The sequence below is a fragment of the Anser brachyrhynchus genome, assembly GCF_964034855.1.
Source record: "Anser brachyrhynchus genome assembly, chromosome: 5".
Classification (NCBI taxonomy): Eukaryota; Metazoa; Chordata; class Aves; order Anseriformes; family Anatidae; genus Anser; species Anser brachyrhynchus.
This window is the reverse complement of record NC_137699.1, coordinates 48,609,301-48,628,018: the sequence shown is the minus strand read 5'-3', so window position 1 is coordinate 48,628,018 and position 18,718 is coordinate 48,609,301. Positions and strand designations below refer to the sequence as shown.

The 18,718-nt window shown below is 41.0% G+C and overlaps 1 protein-coding gene and 2 long non-coding RNA genes across 4 annotated transcripts in view; 2 read left to right on the top strand and 1 right to left on the bottom strand.

Moving 5' to 3' along the window:
- The first annotated feature begins 357 nt into the window (after positions 1 to 357).
- On the top strand, positions 358 to 10,466 carry LOC308195660. The gene is made up of 2 exons (XR_013951700.1): positions 358 to 1,255; positions 1,810 to 10,466. It is a non-coding gene; the product is annotated as an uncharacterized lncRNA (long non-coding RNA).
- Positions 10,467 to 10,765: 299 nt separating this feature from the next.
- Positions 10,766 to 18,718, bottom strand: part of KCNK13 (potassium two pore domain channel subfamily K member 13) — a 75,641-nt gene continuing 67,688 nt past the window's right edge. For both annotated transcript variants that reach the window (XM_080593490.1, XM_080593491.1), the window contains one exon: positions 10,766 to 13,922. In XM_080593490.1, coding sequence (XP_080449616.1) covers positions 13,030 to 13,922 — 893 coding nt within the window. In that variant the 3' untranslated portion in view covers positions 10,766 to 13,029. The remainder of the gene's footprint in view (positions 13,923 to 18,718) is intronic.
- LOC308195661 lies at positions 13,930 to 15,526 on the top strand. The gene is made up of 2 exons (XR_013951701.1): positions 13,930 to 14,169; positions 15,454 to 15,526. It is a non-coding gene; the product is annotated as an uncharacterized lncRNA (long non-coding RNA).

The following is an 18,718-nucleotide window of genomic DNA, read 5'->3' as shown; positions in this document are numbered from 1 at the left end:
CCACGTCCCAGCCTGGGCTCAGCCCGACCATGGCCCTGTGGCCACCCCCAGGGCTGTGTCTGACTTCAGTTCCCATCCACAGGGTCTCATCCAGACCCACCTCACCCTGACCCCTGCACTGCCTCTGCTCCTTGCCACTTTAACACATTTGACTTGTAGAAATGCTTTTGTTTTGTGTTGCAAAGTGCCAAATCCTAATGTGACCCCAAACCACCCACCATCAGTTTCTGTGTTGCTTTCCCCACCCTTTTTTGCACTCTAAAATGCTATTAGGAACAAACAAACAAATAAACAAACAAAAACAAAACATTTCTTAATGTCTGTAGTCATCTTGGTCCGTGTTACCTGAAAAAAGCCACTCGTGCACGTGATGACATTGCTATCTTTTATTGAATAGAAAAATATCAGTATTCTAGTTTTTAAAACACTTACAAACCATTTCTGGGCATGAAAATAAATGGACTACATGCTATCAGATCCTTTAACATCTTTTCATCTGTGGGAACCAAACATGGTGACGGTAGACCTTTTGTAGGTTCAGATTTCGTACTTCCTTATTGCTTGCAGCGTGCTGCACCAGTCTTTCTAATAGCTGGTTGATAACTGAATATCTCAGTGAGAAAACGTTATCAAATTAATAGGTCATTCAAGAAACAGGAAAAACCATTTCAAAAGACTTGAATCTGATAAAATATGAGTTTTGAATGGTATCACAGCTGCCTGACCTCATGGAACGTTAGCCTGGTCCTTTATGTTAAGCTTATACACCAATTCCCAACCTCTGTAAAAGAAAATAGCTGTTAAAGTAGAATATGATGATGAAATGCAATGCTTAAAATGAAGTCAAAAGATTCATACAGCTACATATATTAGCACTTTACTATTTATTTCCTTACGTGTCTTGTAATGTAAATATACTTCTACATTGTACTAGTATTTAACTGCTGCATTAATCATAAATGTGGGCCCTCCACATGTCCTCAGAGAAAGCTGAAATGTAATAGGAGACAACTGGCCTAATGTTTCTGCCAACCAGTGCCAAAGGCCAAATCTTTCTCTGGTGTAAATCTAAGTAAATTAAACACTCTCAATTTAACCCACCTGGTAATCTGTTTGTGTAACTGCTTCTCCCTTAAACAGTCCACCCAACATTTCAGCATTTACCACAGCTGAAAAGGGGCTTGGTGTTTTGCATCAGTTTTTAACAAGCCTGTTGCTTTTGAGGGCATTCATCAGTAGAGGAAAATTTATATATGTATGATATATAAACATACATTTATCTTTTCAATAAATATTCTGATATGGGATCTATATTGCCCTTACCACAGTCATATTTCTAAATTACATTTGCTTTGCTCATGTACTTCCTGAGCAGTTTAATAATATGGGAAACAGTATTTATGAGAACTGCAGAGGTTTATTGGTCTTGTTACAAGTCCTTAACGACACCTGCTTAAAGAGAAAAGTATAAAACCTTCACAGGCAGTATATCTTGAAATGTACATGTTGCAGGAAAAGACAATTGTTTTCTTAGCATTATTAGCACAGAAGAGCGAGGATTCAGAAACATTATTTTATACCATATCACACAATTATTATTTATTTAACCATCCATTTTCTAAATTCTGCTGTGTTCTTTACATGGATATTGCTCATCATCATCTAAACACAACCTTATAAGTGCATTTTTTCCTTTTGCCTACTTTTTATTTATTTTCATTTTAATCCAATTCAGTCATTTCAATTCTTTCAGTGGAGAAAACCAAATGGGTCCTGATAGTTACCTGTTCTGTTCTTTTTGCTCTGCAGGTTGTCCTGCTGCTGCACACCCAGGACTCCAGTGAGACACGTGAGCCTTGCACAGGAGAGAAGAACTGTCCTCCTCACCCCCCAGCATCGCTCCTTTTGAAGGGTTGCCTTTTCTCAGCTGTGTGTTTCCTTGTGCTCCTTGGTTTTCCTCTACTGTCCAGTCATGATAAAAGTGAGACTCACACTTATTTCAAGAGTCAGATCTGCAGATAGTTCTGACTTTGTTTTTATATGTGTGTGCCTTAGGGGTTAGCATGTAGGGACCTCTGATTTGGGTATTTGTAATTGCTTTTACCTGGGCTTTATCTTTTTACATTTGTAATCATCTTTTGTTCAAACTATTACAATAATAGCTAGGATGAGGACATATATCTAATCTATATAGTGCAATAACAGAATCTTAATACAGTTTCATATGCTACTTGTTTTTTTGATTGATGTTGCACCTTGAGTAGATGTCATCATTCAACTGCCTTTGGAGATACAGACAATAGCTTTTATACTTGCCTCTATAAATTCAGAATCCATTTCAAGCAGTTTAATATTCTTCCTTTAAAATAGAATATACTCAGATGGTTTGTGCTATTACATCTGCTATTAACACAGTATTTCTGGAGTGCCTCAGAGTTGTCTCTGTCTCTACATATGTGAAGTATTATTCTTTGTTCAGATTTTCCACTAACTGTTCTCCTTGAAATGTTCCGATCTTAATTCCTGGAATACTCAGATTCTGATTAGTTATTAGAGTATTTGTGCTGGCAGCTGGACTGCGTCAGATGCAGATTCCCTTCCCTCCATCACAATACCTGTTTAGTTTAGAGGTTTACCATGTTTACCCGCTCCTGCTCACGCTTTTTTTTTAGTAATGAGCTGGGAACACAACTGTTTGGACTGAATGTAAGCTCAGCCCTGCCTACAGAGCTTTGCAAATACATTATTTCAGTGGGAGTTGGGTACTTATTCTTTTTTAGTCTGCCAGGGTCTTCTATACAAAGGTATAAAAATACCTTTGTAAATCTGATCAGTGTTGTGTTGCCAGTAATTAAAGACCTGTGGTCTGAAAGGAGCATTAGAAACCATGGAAATGCAGTTCCCTTCAGAACTGACCAGGCTTCCAGAGATGAGGTGAAATAGCCCCATACTCCTGATGTCTCCCTTTTCATTGATTTATCTGGCAGTTTGTCCTGAAATAACATTTGAATCTCTCGTCTTTTTTCAACCACATTTAATGCAGGGGTAGAAATCTGAAATATATTAAATTTCTACAGATTTTTGTGAATATAAGTGACCAGGAGACAAGTGTGCCTGAGGGAAAGGCAGGGGCAAGCTGTTCCCTGGCCTGTCAGCAGCCTGCCCAGCTTAGGTCCTGCTGGCCAGGGGAGGGGGCAATGCAGGAGGCAGGGGTATTAAAAATGTGGAAAATAATTTGGGTACTACAGTGGGCTTGCAATGGATACAGGAAGGAGCTGAAACTGTCCGAGAATTGGGGTAGGGCGTCATTGGGAATAGAAAGAGAGAGGCTGGATTGCTTTGCTGGTTGTTTAGGGAATACGTGGATGTTAAAGTCATTGCAGGGAATGAGTATAGGGGACATTAGATATAAATTTGTATAAAAACTACTAGTTCCACTGCTCATGGAAAAACTTGCTTATTGGGATTATGGGCAGCGAAACCTCTGACAGTGGCTGGGCAGACAGCCTGATGTGCAGCCTTTGCATGACAAGTGGGCTGGCTTCTCGTCGAAGGAGGCATTTGGGGTGATAAGGCCACATCGCTCACTTTCTGCAGAGCTGTGGTGTAAGGAGATGGACAAAGAAGACTAGTGTTGACAACACAGCCACTCTTTTTAAGTGGCTTATGGAACTTGAATGAAAATATCTCTAATACGGAGGCTCAGGCACCCAAATCATCTAGGTATATTAGAAATTTTATTATCTGGGAGGAACCTGGTCTGTTTATGTCCTTCTCACCATGACAATAGGATTACAAGATTGCTGCATGCAGGAGGCACTTTTGCTTACACACATAGGGCAAATTCTTGACAAATGGATTTCATACATTTGATATGTAACCCTCCATGGGTCTGAGAGGGAGGAGCACAACTTCCCTTCAGCAAGTCTTACCTAAGGCCAGCTTCTCTGCAAGGAGATTTCCTTATGATTGGTATCTGATGGGAAGGCAAAGTATATGTTCCACTTTTTTTTTTATTATTATTATTTTTTCTGTCAGCCAAGCATTTGGTAGTGAACCAGGAGCTGAGATGGTTTAGACGAGTGAACAACATACTCCTCATGTGCTGCACATTCATTCTAAGTCCATAAGTTTTGTCTGGGCAATGATACAAGGGTGTTTCCATGATTTGTTGGTTGCATAGCACTAATCCTGCAATGCTCACAGAGACCAATGTTTCAAAAAGATAATCCAACAGCTTGACACATTGAGGGAAAATGGTTCCTGAAAAATCTTTTTATCATAAAAAAGGCATTCTGTGTCTCAGTACTTTTAACCAACAAGATTAAATAAATATCTAATATAATCTCACATAGAATTGGATTTGATATACAAATTTAAACTAAAATTGAGCTATTGAGCTCATATTTATAGAAAAATGGTCCATGCTCATGTATGACTTTGTTTTTATGGATTGCAATTTATAGAACAGAAATGCATGGGATGGGCGGGAATAACAACCCAAATCCTCCAAGGTATTGCCAAAGTACATTTTTATTTTTCGGAGTGAATTCTTCCAGGTAATCTTTCAAGTAGTTTAATCTGTTTCACTAACTCTTGGAACACAATTATTTCATAAGAATTAACTGTAAAAGAAAAGGGTGGAGTTTTGTGCTGGAGGCTTAGTAAATCAAGATTTGCATTTATTTCATTTTATTATTATTTTTTTTTCCCTACTAATCAGTTGTGCAAATTCACTTAGAGATCTGAAAGCTAAATCTTTTCTGGCTCAGGGCTCATGACCCAGGATAAAAATATTGCAGATGCAGGTTACTGTCACTCACACTTGATGAAACTAACACGTGATGAGTGCAGAATTGACTGAGAAGCAGTATTCAGGCCACAGTATGTACAGAGTGATGGTTAAGTATCAAAGTGCAAGAAGGTATCTGTTGGGTTCTGCAAGACCTGCATGGGGTCAGTATTTTTGTTAATTACAGGGGTGGTGGAGTAGATGTGGAAGGACTAGCATTCAAAATGAAATGGCTATGGGAAAGGGATCTGAAAAAAAATAGGAGCAATTCAACAACAATACACGTAAATGGTACATAGAAATAACCACCAGCATAGACTGGAAGCACTAAAGTTTAAGTAACAGTTTTGCAGAAAATAATTTGGCATTAATAGCACGTGACAAGCCGAACATGAATCAACGGTGCTTTAAAATAGCAAGCACCTGTCTAGAACCTAAATGCACAGGAGATTCTTATGTAAGATGAGGAAAATAATCATGCTGCTCTGTGTGCTATATTAGCCCATTTTCTGAGTCATTGTGTCTGATTTTGGGCGCCATGCTACAAAAAAAAGTGGATCAATCAGACAGTCTGGAGCAAGTGGATTAATGATTAAGAACACATTTTTATTTTTATTTTATTTTTAATGGACAACATATGGCTCTGAATTCATATTGATTAAAGAGGTGGCTTTTGTTTCGTTTTGGTTTTGTTTTCCAAAATCCTTTTTTGACAGTGAGTCCACTTTCAAGTGCAATGTTCAAGAGAGGGAAAACCCGTGGTATATTTGGGTAGGGGAAGGCTTTATTGAACTGAGGTAAAGATGAATGGAAAGAAAAAAATGAAGGGTAGAAGCCCTGGCAGGTATTGGCTGAGGGAAGAAAGGTGAAGGCAAGAACAAACTCACATGGGCAGCCAAGACAGAGCTAAACCTGCCCTTGCAGAACTGCAGACAGTGCCAGGGAAAAATGTAAAATTTGTTAGTTTTCCAGGCAAGGAACTGAGTAACTACCAAACAATCCTTAGAGATAATAATCAAGATACTTTCAGCTGAGATTCTAGGTCGGGTTGATGGTTGGACTTGTTGATCTTGACAGTCTTTTCCATCCTAGATGATTCTATGACTCCTTGTAATTAGACTATTATTTTCAGACCAAATAATGGTCGCTAGGTAGAAAGCTGATGCACAACACAGCAAGGCATGAGCAGAGTTAACATTTGCACAGCTGGTAATAAAAGCAAAGCAAAAGGCTAGTCAACATTTCTCTGGATTATTAGTAAAGTGAAAATACTTCTTGTGAAAAATGCTAGATAAAGAGCCCAGTCTCCATTGAGCAAAGTCTCCATTGATTTCAGTGGAGCTGAATCAGTTTCGGAGCTGAGAATGCAACCAAACCCAATGCACAGAGCAAGCCGAGATCTTCTGTGCTGCCTGCCAGAGGGGTAATACCCTGCCTAGAAGTTTAGGGCTGACAGAGACTGATTGACCTTTTCAGTCCTTGCCATCTCTAATAAGACCGCCAACAATAATGATATCTAGGGATCAAAATACCCATCTGCTTTGTATTAGGCTGAGAAAAACAGCTGCCTAGATGCTATTTACAAAGAAATGTGTTTAACCTAGAGCTAAGCATTTTCCCAAATGGAATAGCAACAGAGGAAGGGTTGTCACTTCCTTTTCGAGGGGAAGGTGGTCAATTTTTCACGGAGAAGGGCACTTCCAGGACACACTGAGTGCTACATGCAGAAGCAGGATCGCCCAGCTGCGTAACAGGCGAGATGGGCAGTGAGATGGGCAGGAGCTATCTGGACCTGCTTTGAACAGGGGTTTGGGCCGGATGGTATCCAGAGGCCCCTACCAGCCTAAATTATCCAGTGAATTTCTGAACTGGTGCTTCTGGAGAGCATTATCTCTGTTTACTCTGGCCCCATGCACAGGATGCAGACGATACAACACCCGGGGGCTAGCAGCCAGCGATCGCCTCTGCTGCAGCAATTTGGTCTGTAATGGTCCCAGGGTGTCTCCTGCCTGCCACGTGGATCTGAGCACTGGGGACCCCGGCCTTTTTAATTCTAACAGGCGTAGCACAGTGCCCTCTCTTCAGATCACCGTCTCATTTCCAGCATTTAGAACAGATGGGAAAATGCAACTTGAAAGTTGATTTGAACTGTGACTATTCACTACTAAGACCAAACCTCTTTGGTGAGCTGGAGAAATTAAACTCTGACAGGAATGTCAAATTAACAAAATGGAGAGGATTTTAGCAGCTCCAAGCATGTACATTTTAAGGTTATTTAAGGTTATTTTAATTTTTCTTCATGTACATCCTTTCCTTCTAAAGGTAATAAAGTGCAAGGTTAAATTGTCTCAGATAAGACCACAAACAGAAAGGACGGGCAGCATTTCATTGCTTTGAAAGGCAGACTAGCTTTGAAAGGTATTTCCCCACGATAAAGTTTGAAATCTAGGGCACCTTGCCTCTCTCTAGTAGCTTCTGCATGGACACCTAATAGGAAATCCATCTGGAATCCAGAAACTGGCACACTTGCTTGGAAAGTAAACCCATTAATTCTTCTTTTAATCAACCTTTCCCTTTATAAAATGCTAGGCAGACTGAGAGAAAGGATATTTCATTTTAAACAAATCTCACTTGCCTCAAAATCTTAGTGAACGTATATTCTTCTATGTTATCGTAAATAATTTCAAATCATGAAAACTGTAGGAAAATATTAGAGCAGAACTAAGAAAAACAAAATATAAATTAGTGTTTCTATTCCGTAATATTGTTCTTATATTTCTTTAAGCTTTCAAATGTCTGCAGTGACTGGGTTTTTCTCTGGTGTCACATGAAACAGTTGTGTAAACATGGGTCGTTTCAAAAAGCTTCTGTCTACCTGGGCCTGAAGAGTCATTCCTTGTGTTTACGCTGTGCGCCTGTTGAATCTGATAAAGAATAGGGCTGTGTTGTTCTACCTTGATGGGCAATGGCTTTAATTTTCCTAGTGAAATATGACCTTTTAGGCAGTAAGCACAGAGTATTGTGTAGGCATTGTTGCCAAGAGATGCTTAGAAAATAGGGAAGAGGGAAGGAATTGTATTCTTATTTCCTGGATTAAGCAAAACACTACCATGAAAGCTCTCAAATAGACAGATTGCTCTGGTATATTTAGCAGTATTTTCTGCCCAGTGGAAAGACAACACTTGGTGATTCTCCACGGTTGTACACAGAATTTTACAAAGTAATTTTACTACTTCTTGAAGGAGTCCAAGGAATTACAGCTCTAGCCAATTTTTAGTAAACTAAGTCAAAATAAGACAAGATGTAAGCTGAGCTGCTGTTCCGCAAGTGGAGGCATTGGCAGGTCACAGCAAACAGCTCCCCTTCCACAGCTGTAGGAGAGGAGTCATCCAAACAACTTAACACCCTCCACCTCTAGAGGAAATTTATTCAAATGCAATGTTAATCAGAAAGCTTCTCCCCCAACCTGACCTCTTTCTCTTGATTAATTCAGTCTGAGAAATGGAGCCAATTTGTTCTTCGTGCCCAGCCCAACCTCCTATTTCCTATTCAATTTCTAAATGTGTCAAATGTAATTAAAACTGGCAGAGGCCAAGATTAAATCAAGCAAACTGTAAACATTGCTTGTGCTGTTGGGTAGATGCAAAGCATTCACCATAAAAGGCTTTTAAATAAATGAATTCAGCTATTACTGTGCAGCAGCACCGAAACCTTGCTCCGAGTGTCTGAACTTTTCAGGGACACTGTCAGGGCAGCTTAGATTCAAGACCTAAAACATGGCTGAGGTTCTGAAATTGCCTAGGGGAACTGGGTACCTAACTTCTGCTGAAAGTCAAAGCGTGGCAGGAGGTGAGTTGACTTTCAGCAGGAACTAGATGCCTTTGAAAAGCCTATTCATATCCTTGTAAACACAGGACTGTGCCCTTTGCAGAGATAAATAAGTGTAACTCTTTCAATGCCTACCTACCCACACAGCAAAGCAATCAATGAAAACATTTTACAAAACCTAAGACTGTCCAAAAAAAACCTGAGAGCTACCTTTACTTAAGCTATTTGATCATATTTTCTTTAGCATTAAATATTTCCTTTTACTGTGCAATAATGATAATTTACAATACTAATATTATTACAGTGTGGCATAACTATAACCCCAACTTTCAAAAAAAGTTAATTTATTAAGGAGTATCAGTTTCAATCTTCTAGCCTGCAACTTGCTATTTAATCCAGTGGCTTTAGAGGTACTCCTGACCTTTTAATTGCAGATTCAGAGCCTCGGTACATCCAAGATTTTCAGAGAAACATTTTTGCATTAAAAAAATAAAGCCCACATCTCATTAGCCGTAATGCAAATTCATATCAGGCAATGAGGAAACTCGGTAATTTTGAAAGGTTTATGTCTTGCCAACTGATATTTTAGTTCTAAGCAATACAGAATTAATATTTAAATTAGACAGCTTTGAAAATAGATCCTTGGCTACTTGACATTATTTCCTTTAATTCCTCATCACTGCTTTCATTTGCAAGAAATGTGATGTTTCCTGTATATTTGTTGTATTTTATTTTTTACACAGGATGGGCATTTGGCACTCTTGTAACAAATTTTGCTTTCTTGGCACATGTATGCTTACATCTCCACATATTCGATGTCTTTAAAATCCTGATGCTACATTATGAACTGAGCTTTTGAGGATTTCTGTCCAATACCTTTAGAAAAACAACTGTAGTAGTACCATTGGACCAGAGTCAAAATTTTCCCTTTCCAGCCTTGAGGTCTTCTTTTTAAATCCCTAATATTCTCCTAGAATTCCTCTGGCCATCCAAGGAAAGCATTCTGCATGGCTTCTTACAGACAAAGTCAGAGGTGTTTCGGGGACAGCATGACTTCACGATAGAAGATGGCATGGTCACAGATGTACCGGCCCTTCATCTCTGGGACGGCAATTCACATCTGAACAGAGGTGATTAGACAAAATTAGCGCACTTATTCCCTCTTTATCTTCAGTGGACATGAAACCAGACCGCAAAACAACTATAGATTGTCTTGCAACTGGCAGGCTCTGGTCATGAGAAAGCCAGAGCTAGAGAGAGCAGAAGGCTGGGGCTGATGAAGAAAGGCAGAGCTTACGCACACCAAAAATCTCACTCAGCCTTGACCAAGCCATTTGGTGGAGACTGCATTTTATTGCCTTGCTTTCATAACCATAGATGTTTTCAGATCTATTGAATCCGATAAAGATTCCTCTGTGGTGATGGGCAACCAGGGGTCAGTGTCACGAAGAATGGAAAGGAGCAGTATAATTGGTCTTGGCAGCAATGGAAACCACCTCCTAATGATCCACTCCTGGGATGTGTCATATTCTGAAAGCTAAATATCTCTGCAGAATTGATGGTGCAGATTTTAATGTTTTACCTGTTTCCATCAGTATATATGTATTCCTCTCTCCTTCAATTTTTTTCACCTATTTGCTATGAATGTTGCCTCAAGTATTATTTTAGTTGTCTCACTATGTACTGCTTAGACTTCCAGAACCAAATTTGAAAGCTAATTAGGTATGGAAGGATGTAGGCTAAAATCCTATATGAAAGCCAGATCTTTCATTAATGATGACACAGAACGATAGAATAAATGGACTCAGGAAGCTCGCATGTTTTGGTTATTTGTCTAAGAGGCTAATGGGGTATTGCCTTGATCGTCAGGGAAAGGGATTAACTTCTATCTACAGTGCTCAGCAAAATCTGACATTTGCAACTAAGAACTTATAACTAGCACAAATGGAGAAGTAAGCTGCACTTTTCAAGACCGTGGCTGTTCTGAGCAGGATGAGATCTCTGCTTAAGCAATGGGCCAAGTCCTAAATTATATCTGATAGTTAGCAGCATGAGAAATACTTCTGTAACAATGAAATTGTAGGGTGCAGGCAGTGAACAGAGGCATTGCTGAATGAAATCAGAAAGAAGACTTCAGAGCAGAACTTTTTTCTTTTTATATGCAAGTCTTTTTATTCAGTAAGGTTGAGACAGAAAATTTTGGGATAAAAAAAAATTGTAACAACATAATAGATCTTGGGTACTATAGTATGCCTAAAACATCTCAGTGGTATTTTTTTGAAAATATGTAACACCTCCCCTCCCTCCAGTGACAAATCAGACTGCTCTTCTCACCAAAGTTAAGGTTTGTGAGCTGATTTCAATTTCACATGAATGCTAATGTGGGGGATACCATCAGGGATATTTTGCTGCTGCACAGGTGAGTTGATACCAGACTTTTGACCACTGACTGCAGCTTGAAGCTCTCCTTGCAACTAAGGACAGCAGGACTTGACCTTTAATCAGGATATTTTAACTGTAACATGTCAGGAAGAGCTTGCAATTCCTTTCACTCATTAAGTGCAGTTACTTAATCTAATCTCTGGTTTTGCTTTATCACAGGAAAGGATTCCAAGAGGTATGTTTTTCTTTTCAAATTCAAATATTGCTTAAAACGAGTGTTAAAATGTTATCCTGTAGTATTAGGAACCTAAATAAAAGAGTTTCTGGGCAGAATGAAGAAAAAGAATATGATATTATTTTGTAATACAAGTTAAACTGAAGAAGCTATCTGCGTTGTTCCACATGAGAGAAATTAAGAACTACATAGGGATGTTGCCTAAAACTGTAGTATTCTGAAACGTTTTCTTGCTAACAGAAGTGAGAAAACATCCAGTCCTGATGCATGTACTATTCTCTTTAGGGAGAATTGGCTCAGGTCCTTTGTGACCCATTCTGCTTGTTTACACTCTCATATAGTGCTCAGCTTTAATGCACTGCATGGTAAAAGAAGAAACTGGAATTCAGCCCAGACTTCCTTAAATTCTTGCTAGAGTTTATGTTAATTTCATCCCTTTTTTCTCCAGTTATCTAATAGAAAGCGTGATTTCACTGTCATTAAAGATCACCTAGCCTCCTGTTTTCATTTTCTTCGTGCTGTTATTATGCTTCTCATTGAAGTCTCCTTTCTAGTCACAATGAACACTCAGAGCATTTCATTGAGAAAAACGAGGAGTTAAACATTTTTTATTTCCCTAATCAAGACCCTGTCATTATCATTAATGAATGCCAGAAAACAGGTGAAGAATTACATGAGAGGTAAAAAGGACATTGCCAAAGTGATTTTGTGATCACAGTCACTTATAATAACGTGCTGTATGTTGGCACGGCAATCTAATCGCCTGCTAAAAAGCCTGCTCTGTAAACCCAGTTACTAGTTGCATTACATAATGTTGATGTTGAACTGCTTCAGTCAAAGTTGAGCATAATATGGACAGAAATTTGTAAAAGTCCATGGTCTTTATTATGGAATAATTCATACAACTTGTCAGTATGATGATTTTTTCAATTTTTAAAACAGAAAACCACAGTGATTCAATTCTAGAAGGAAAAGTAGCCTAGAAAAAAAAATCATGTTTTGCAAATAGAAGAAAACAAAAGTAAGGTAATTTTTTTATTCTATCTCTTTTGACAGTATCCTTTTAAAGGGAAGACTAAATTAAATTCTAAAGGTCAAATTCTCCTCTCATTCACATCACAATAGCTCCAGAGTTCTTCTACTGACTGTCAGAGAATCGCTCCAGATCTATACATTTTTAGAGCAGCAGAACCTGGCTTTTCATGCCTAGATGTTTCACAACAGGAATACATGTTAAGGAGTGATATTTAAAAGAAAATAGTTTGTTTTTCTATTCCATTAAATTAAATCTGTAGAAGGACAGAAAAAGGCTCATGATGATTCCTCTTTTGGTCTCAGATAAGCTACCTTCAGAAAACACTTATGAAAAGTGTAAGAGAGAAAGCTCAAAACAATCATTGAATTAAGTATGTGTCCAGAAGACACTCTTGATTTCTTCCAGTACCACAGATTTTTTATCCTGAAATCTGTATTTCACATAAACGGAGAAGCACAGGACATGGAAAATTGATCTGAAGGCTAAACAGAATTTCTCCTGCAGTAGTCTGTTTGAGGCATGGAAAGAAGGGAAAGAAAGGGAAGAAGGAAGGCCGAGACTGGTGCAATTCAAAGAGCCAAGATATTAAGTGGCAGCCCAAAAAATGTGTGTGAGAGGTCTGCCAACAGAAGGTAAGCTCTTCACGTGCAGCCCACCCTCTGGCGACACTCTCCCTCGCTACTTCCATTCGATGCATGTTGTTTCTGTATGTGCTGAAATGCTTCATGCTGTGTCACTGGTATTTCTGTTACTGTTTTACCTGTCCACGCTTGTCTCTGCCAGTCTGTTATTCATAATTGCTAGGGCTCCAACCCCACCAGAGAATCCATTTTGCTTTGAATTAGTGCTCATTTGCCTCGGGTAGCCATTGGCAGTTTCCGACAGCTGTTTCTGCATGATGGCCAGTGACACTTTATTGGAGGCCAGGAAGTCTTTCATGGAGATCATCTCTCCTGACAGCCGGCGCCCATCTGTGTCACTCTCGTTGACAATGTCAGTCTCGATGGAGATGTTTCTCCGGCTGCGCATGTTCCCCGGCATTACCACGTTCCTCCGTGACCGAAATAATTTCCTTTGGCATCTATGGCAGCACCTGCAGTCCAGCTTCTTCAGTATCCAGTTTATGGATTGTTTGATGACAATAGAGATCACGTTAAATAAGGAATAGATGCAGCAAACCCCCATGAGTATGAAGACAAAATTGCCAAAGCGGTAAAGGCCCTGGCTCTCATACTGGGTGTTTTGGCTGCTGACCAGATCACCAAAACCGATGGTGCTGAAGGCCACGAAGCAGAAGTAAAGCGAGTCAAAGTAACTCCACCCTTCAATTGGTGTGTACATTGCAGAGGCACAGCAGGAGATGATGAGTGATGCTACACATAAAATCAGCATGACGTAGTACACCGAGGGCTTCCAGCCCGCCAGGCTGTCCGCCTCCGAGGTCCCCGAGCCCCGCCGGCCGTCGTGAGGGAGGACGCCCTTCCTCCTCAGCTGTCTCTCGTGGCAGGACTTCATGACATAGGCTATGACGGTGATCAGGCGCTCCAGGAACAGGTTAAAGAACAAGATGGTCCCTGCACATCCTATAAGGCCATAAAATATCAGAAAAATTTTGCCTCCGACAGTGGCTGGGGTGGTCATGCCAAACCCTGGAAGACAAAACAGAAGGGTTTTTAAAAAATAAGCCTTTAGTTATCACGTCAGAAGTTTTGTCACAGGCTAGTCAGAGGAACGGGCAGCAAATCCCTGTGGCCCAGCTCAGCTCGGGAGGAGATGGAGGTCTTTCTCCTAGACTGTTACCTGCTTGAGGCTCACCTTTTCCCTGCAGCAAGGGGAAGGAAGTTCATGCAGAATGAAACAAAAAGCAAGAGAAAACACAAAGGAAACAAAACAGAGGTTAGTGAAGGTCTGGATTTTCATCTGGTTGGTAGGCTCACTCCGTTCCCCATTGTAGCTTGGTTCATTTCTAGGCCCAGGGTTATCACACTCGCTCCTTCTCTCTGATGCTGTTCTGCACAGGGGATCCGATCCAAGGGTGACTGTCACCTCACAGGCACAGGGGTCAGTCCCCACCAGAGCCGTACAACCCGAGACAAAGCCTTTCTGTGCCTCACCGAGCTAGCTGTGGGCGTGGATGGGACGTGGGCATCCAGCACCACATCTGACCCCAGTGCTGATTGCCCATTATCGGCCTCTTTTAAGTCAGCACTGATGAAGTTTTCTTGTTTGTCTGTATCCTGCTCCACAGCTCAAATCTGTATTTGGGACTTAACAAATATCTCCTCTGGTTTCATTCCCTGTCGAGGGATTTCTCAGGTCAGAGGAGGTTTCCCTTATCTCCCTTCCTTCCTACAGCTTGCAAATAGCAACTTTGTTTTGGTTAAAACTATTGATAAGACCTACTTGTTTTAGCAGGAGATTACTAAAGAATAAAAAGCGAACAAGCATGTCCAGAACAACACTGAGCAAATTAGAGTAATATGCATGATAAATAAGTTTGCTGCTGTTTTATTGGGGTCTGGAGAAGATTAATAAGGGATGAAATAACTCATCAATTAAGCCAATCAGGTAGAGAACAGCAAAATCATGTTGGACAAGAGACAGAGTTATTTGTTTCCCTCTCTTTGCAATTGTGAGATGCTAATTATAAAAAAAAAGAAATTAAGCTCTGGGAAATAAAGGAAATTGTATTTGAAGTGTGACACATTTGTGCTTGGAAGATAGACAAGTGCAGCGTGAAGAGGCCATGTTTCCCAAAGCTCCGAACTGCACTCCTCCTCCCACCACTGGAGACCTGCTACCAGCACAGATCCCTCTCAGACACTGCTTCTGCTCCTGCATGTCTAAGTGACAGCCCCTGTCCTCACCCCTCTGCATGACTCCTGTCCTGCTGAGCAGTGTCCCTCTGAGACACGCTCCCCAAACCCCAGCTTCCAGGGGACCTGGAGGAGGCTCCGGCCTCCTTGTCAAATCTCTCTGCTGGAGGGAGCTGGGCTGCTGCTCTGTGTTGTGGGAAACAGGGCAATAGGGAAATCACCCCGACAAAATGTTCTTCATGACAGCTTTTTGCTGTTGTTCCTCATGGCACACAGATCTTTCCATCCACCTGCTTTCCCCTCCTTCTCCTTGAACTGATCTGCCTCTAATCCTAGTTCTGATGCTGCCTTATTTTCTCTGCAGCCTGTTATATGCAAGTCATGACCTCCACCCTGTGGACAGACACGCAAAGACCGACAGACAAGGGGAACCTCTGCAGCCGGCGGGATCTGCCCAAAGCGGCGGCGGGGAGGTAGGGGAGCGCTGCCACATCCAGGCTGGGCAGAGATGGAAAGCTGGGCAGCCTCTGGCACAAGGTGACCAGCAGCAGGGACCAGCGTGCGTGCCAGATGTTGTACAGTAAAAGCCCTGGCAAGAGAGCTGCATTTATGGCAAACGGTGCTCACGCCTGCAGCGTGGCGTTACGCCTTCGGCTGCTTCATCCCCACCCGTGGGCACCTCTCAGCAGGGGCTCGGGTTCAGTCATCTCTGAGCTCAGATCTGCCTGGGCAAAGACCCACCAGCAAAGGCTTCACAAAGGCACCCAAACAGGCACGGGAAGAAAGGCACAGTGCGCTATAAATACGCCAAAATGCAGAACATTGATCCAGAGAGACAGTGAGCCTGAGCGCGGCTCTGTCCGGTGCCAGTTCCTCCTCTTCAGCTGCTTTGACCTTCTGGAGAAAATGTATTTTTTAAGTTCACTTCTCTGTTTACAAATCTCAATATGGAGCAATCAATGCTAACATTTCCAAAGAAGCACTACAACGGAAAACCTAAAAGCAGTATTACAATAAAGATACCAATTTTAGAAGCACTTCCCTTTTAAGACCATTTGTCAAAAGCTTTTAGTCACAGAAATAATGCTAATTCTTGAAATGTCTTGTATTTACAAGTACTGGACGACACTAAGTCTGTTCAATGTTGACTATCACAGCTAAGATTAATCTGGTATATTGTATTATAGACTAGGACTTGCCTGGCAATAAGTAATTTTTTCTCCAAATGGACTCTTGGGGTGTTTGAAATTATTCATAAATCCAAGTAAATTTGGTGAATTGTTTCAACAAAGAAATGCAAGAGTGCAAAATGGTAAAAGGCTGAACTAGTTGAAATAAAAGGGACTGTTTTCTTTTGGTATTTTTGTGGTAAAACTTTTCATTTCGAAAGATAGTTCACCTTTTGGTTAGAATTTCTCAGTTTGAAGTAAAACAAATGGAAAAAAGTAATTGCAATATATTTCAGAGTTTTAAAAGCTTAGTAATCTTAAAATGTAATGCAGCATTTCACTGTGTCAAATTAAACCTATCAAAACTTTCATTATTTGTTTCATTATCTTTTCCAATACAACTTCAGGTCAAATTTTTTCCCAACTTTTCCACTGGCCATCAAGCCAGAAATCTCACTAATCTCTACTAAATAAATGAATGTTTTCACAAATCCTTTTAATACAACAGCTCTGCAAACACTACCTGGAAATAAATTGCTTTCCTTGCTTTTCTTCCCTCTTTTTTGTTTCCAAATTTGTACAAGGAAAAATAAAGCTCATTCATGGACAAAAAGGCGTGAGAATGGGAGTCGTTCTTGTTGTAGTAAAACTACTGACAATACTGTGCTGTGCCAGGCATGAAGACCTGTGGCTTAAATGAGTTCCTTCATTAGGTCAGCGAAAGCTCTCACATCAGACCCTGCCCTCTAACCAAAAGACACCAAAATAAGCCTGTTGGCTGCGTGCTGGGGCCATGCACGTTACTCAGCATCGGAGGGGCTGCAAGTTCGTCTCTGAGAGGAGTGATGCCTGCCCTGAGGCAGGTGTCTCCATCCACCACCTCTGCTCACTGAGATGCGAGCAAAAACATCTGTATCCTCTCTCTTCTGCCTCAGATACCCTACAGTGCAATGGTCCAAAGGTGTTGAGTCCCTGCTTTGCTTGCAAAATGCCTTTTTGGCAATTTGGTTATAGACCAGGAGAATGAGATCTGGGGCAACACTACAGCAATTAAAACTGAAATACTGCAATTTTGTTTTGTTCTTTTTCCAAAATGTAATGTGAAAAAAAAATGCCTGGCAGGTGCCTCCCTAGAAGCGAGGCTCTCTGTGACACTCCCTGTGCGCGCTGCCTGCGTGCCAAACTGAGCCAGAGGGGCACGGGCCGCGAGGTGTCTGAAGTACGACTGGCACACTTGATTGAGGCAGCACTTCTAAGCCAAAATAATTAATTGTGCAGCTGAAATACATCAACTTGGAACTGAAGTCTCGGCACAAGGGTAGGACACCCATTGATCTGCCTGCTGTCTTTCCCAGGTCCCTGTGCCGTCCCAGGAAGCCCACAGGTCTGCTGTTGCATTTCTTCGCCATTGCGAGGCCGTGGCTGTCAGCTGAGGAGTGCCAGCTGCACCGGGGCTGGGGACTTCAGCGGGAGCCTGGGCGAGCAGCACCAAGCTGCAGGGCCACAGAATTGGGTCAGACCCCTGCCTCCGACAGCGCTGGGTGCGTGATGCTCAGAGAAAGGATATAAGAAAGCGTGAATAAAGAAGAAAGTATGAATAGCGTCATCTTCCCCTGGCATATCCTCCCAAGAATCAGCAATTTAGAGGCTTTCAGGACATCACATTTAATAATTTCTCCATCAATCTTGTCAAATTCTTTTTCAAATCATTTACGCTTTGGGTCTCCTGAGGCAATAAGTTCCACAATTTAATTATGGTTTGTGGAAGAGAAATCTTTGTCTAACCTCCTACCTGACAATCCATTTCAGGCTTCCTACCTTTTGCATTGTTAGCTGTAATCACTCTCTGCTCATTTTCTCCCTTCACCACCCGAGTTTATAGACTTCTGTTGTTTCTTTCTTTCCCACTTCTTCTCCAGTCTGAGGACTTCTATAGTATTTAGTCCTTAGTTTCTGTCTGCTAAGACATCTTACTGGTCCCATTGCCTTGCTTGTTTCTTTCTACCTTAGTACAGTCCTTCAGAGATAACGGAGCAGGACAAGGGCTATACACAGAACTTGCAACGTAAAAGTTCTGTGAATTCATGCAGGGCATACTGATGTGTCCTGCTTTGCTCTCTGTTTCATAGTAATTCCTGTTTGTCCGTTTAATTGCTGTTAACCACCAAACTGATATTTTTAGAGGCCTACCGACAGAGGATGAGACTTCTTGCTCAACAAGTGATGGGCGGTTGGCTGCTATTAGGCATTTTTTTCCATGTACATTACTGTGTGTTTGTCACCACTGAATTTCATCTGTCATTTTATTACTTAGTTATTCAGTAATATGATATCCACCTGCAGTTCTTTACAGTGAAGTTTATAGCTGCCTATCCTGAATACTTCTCTATCTTATGTAAATGTTATCTAATTATCTCGTCTTACATTGTTTGTGATTGTTGAAATGTAAAGGTAGCAGCA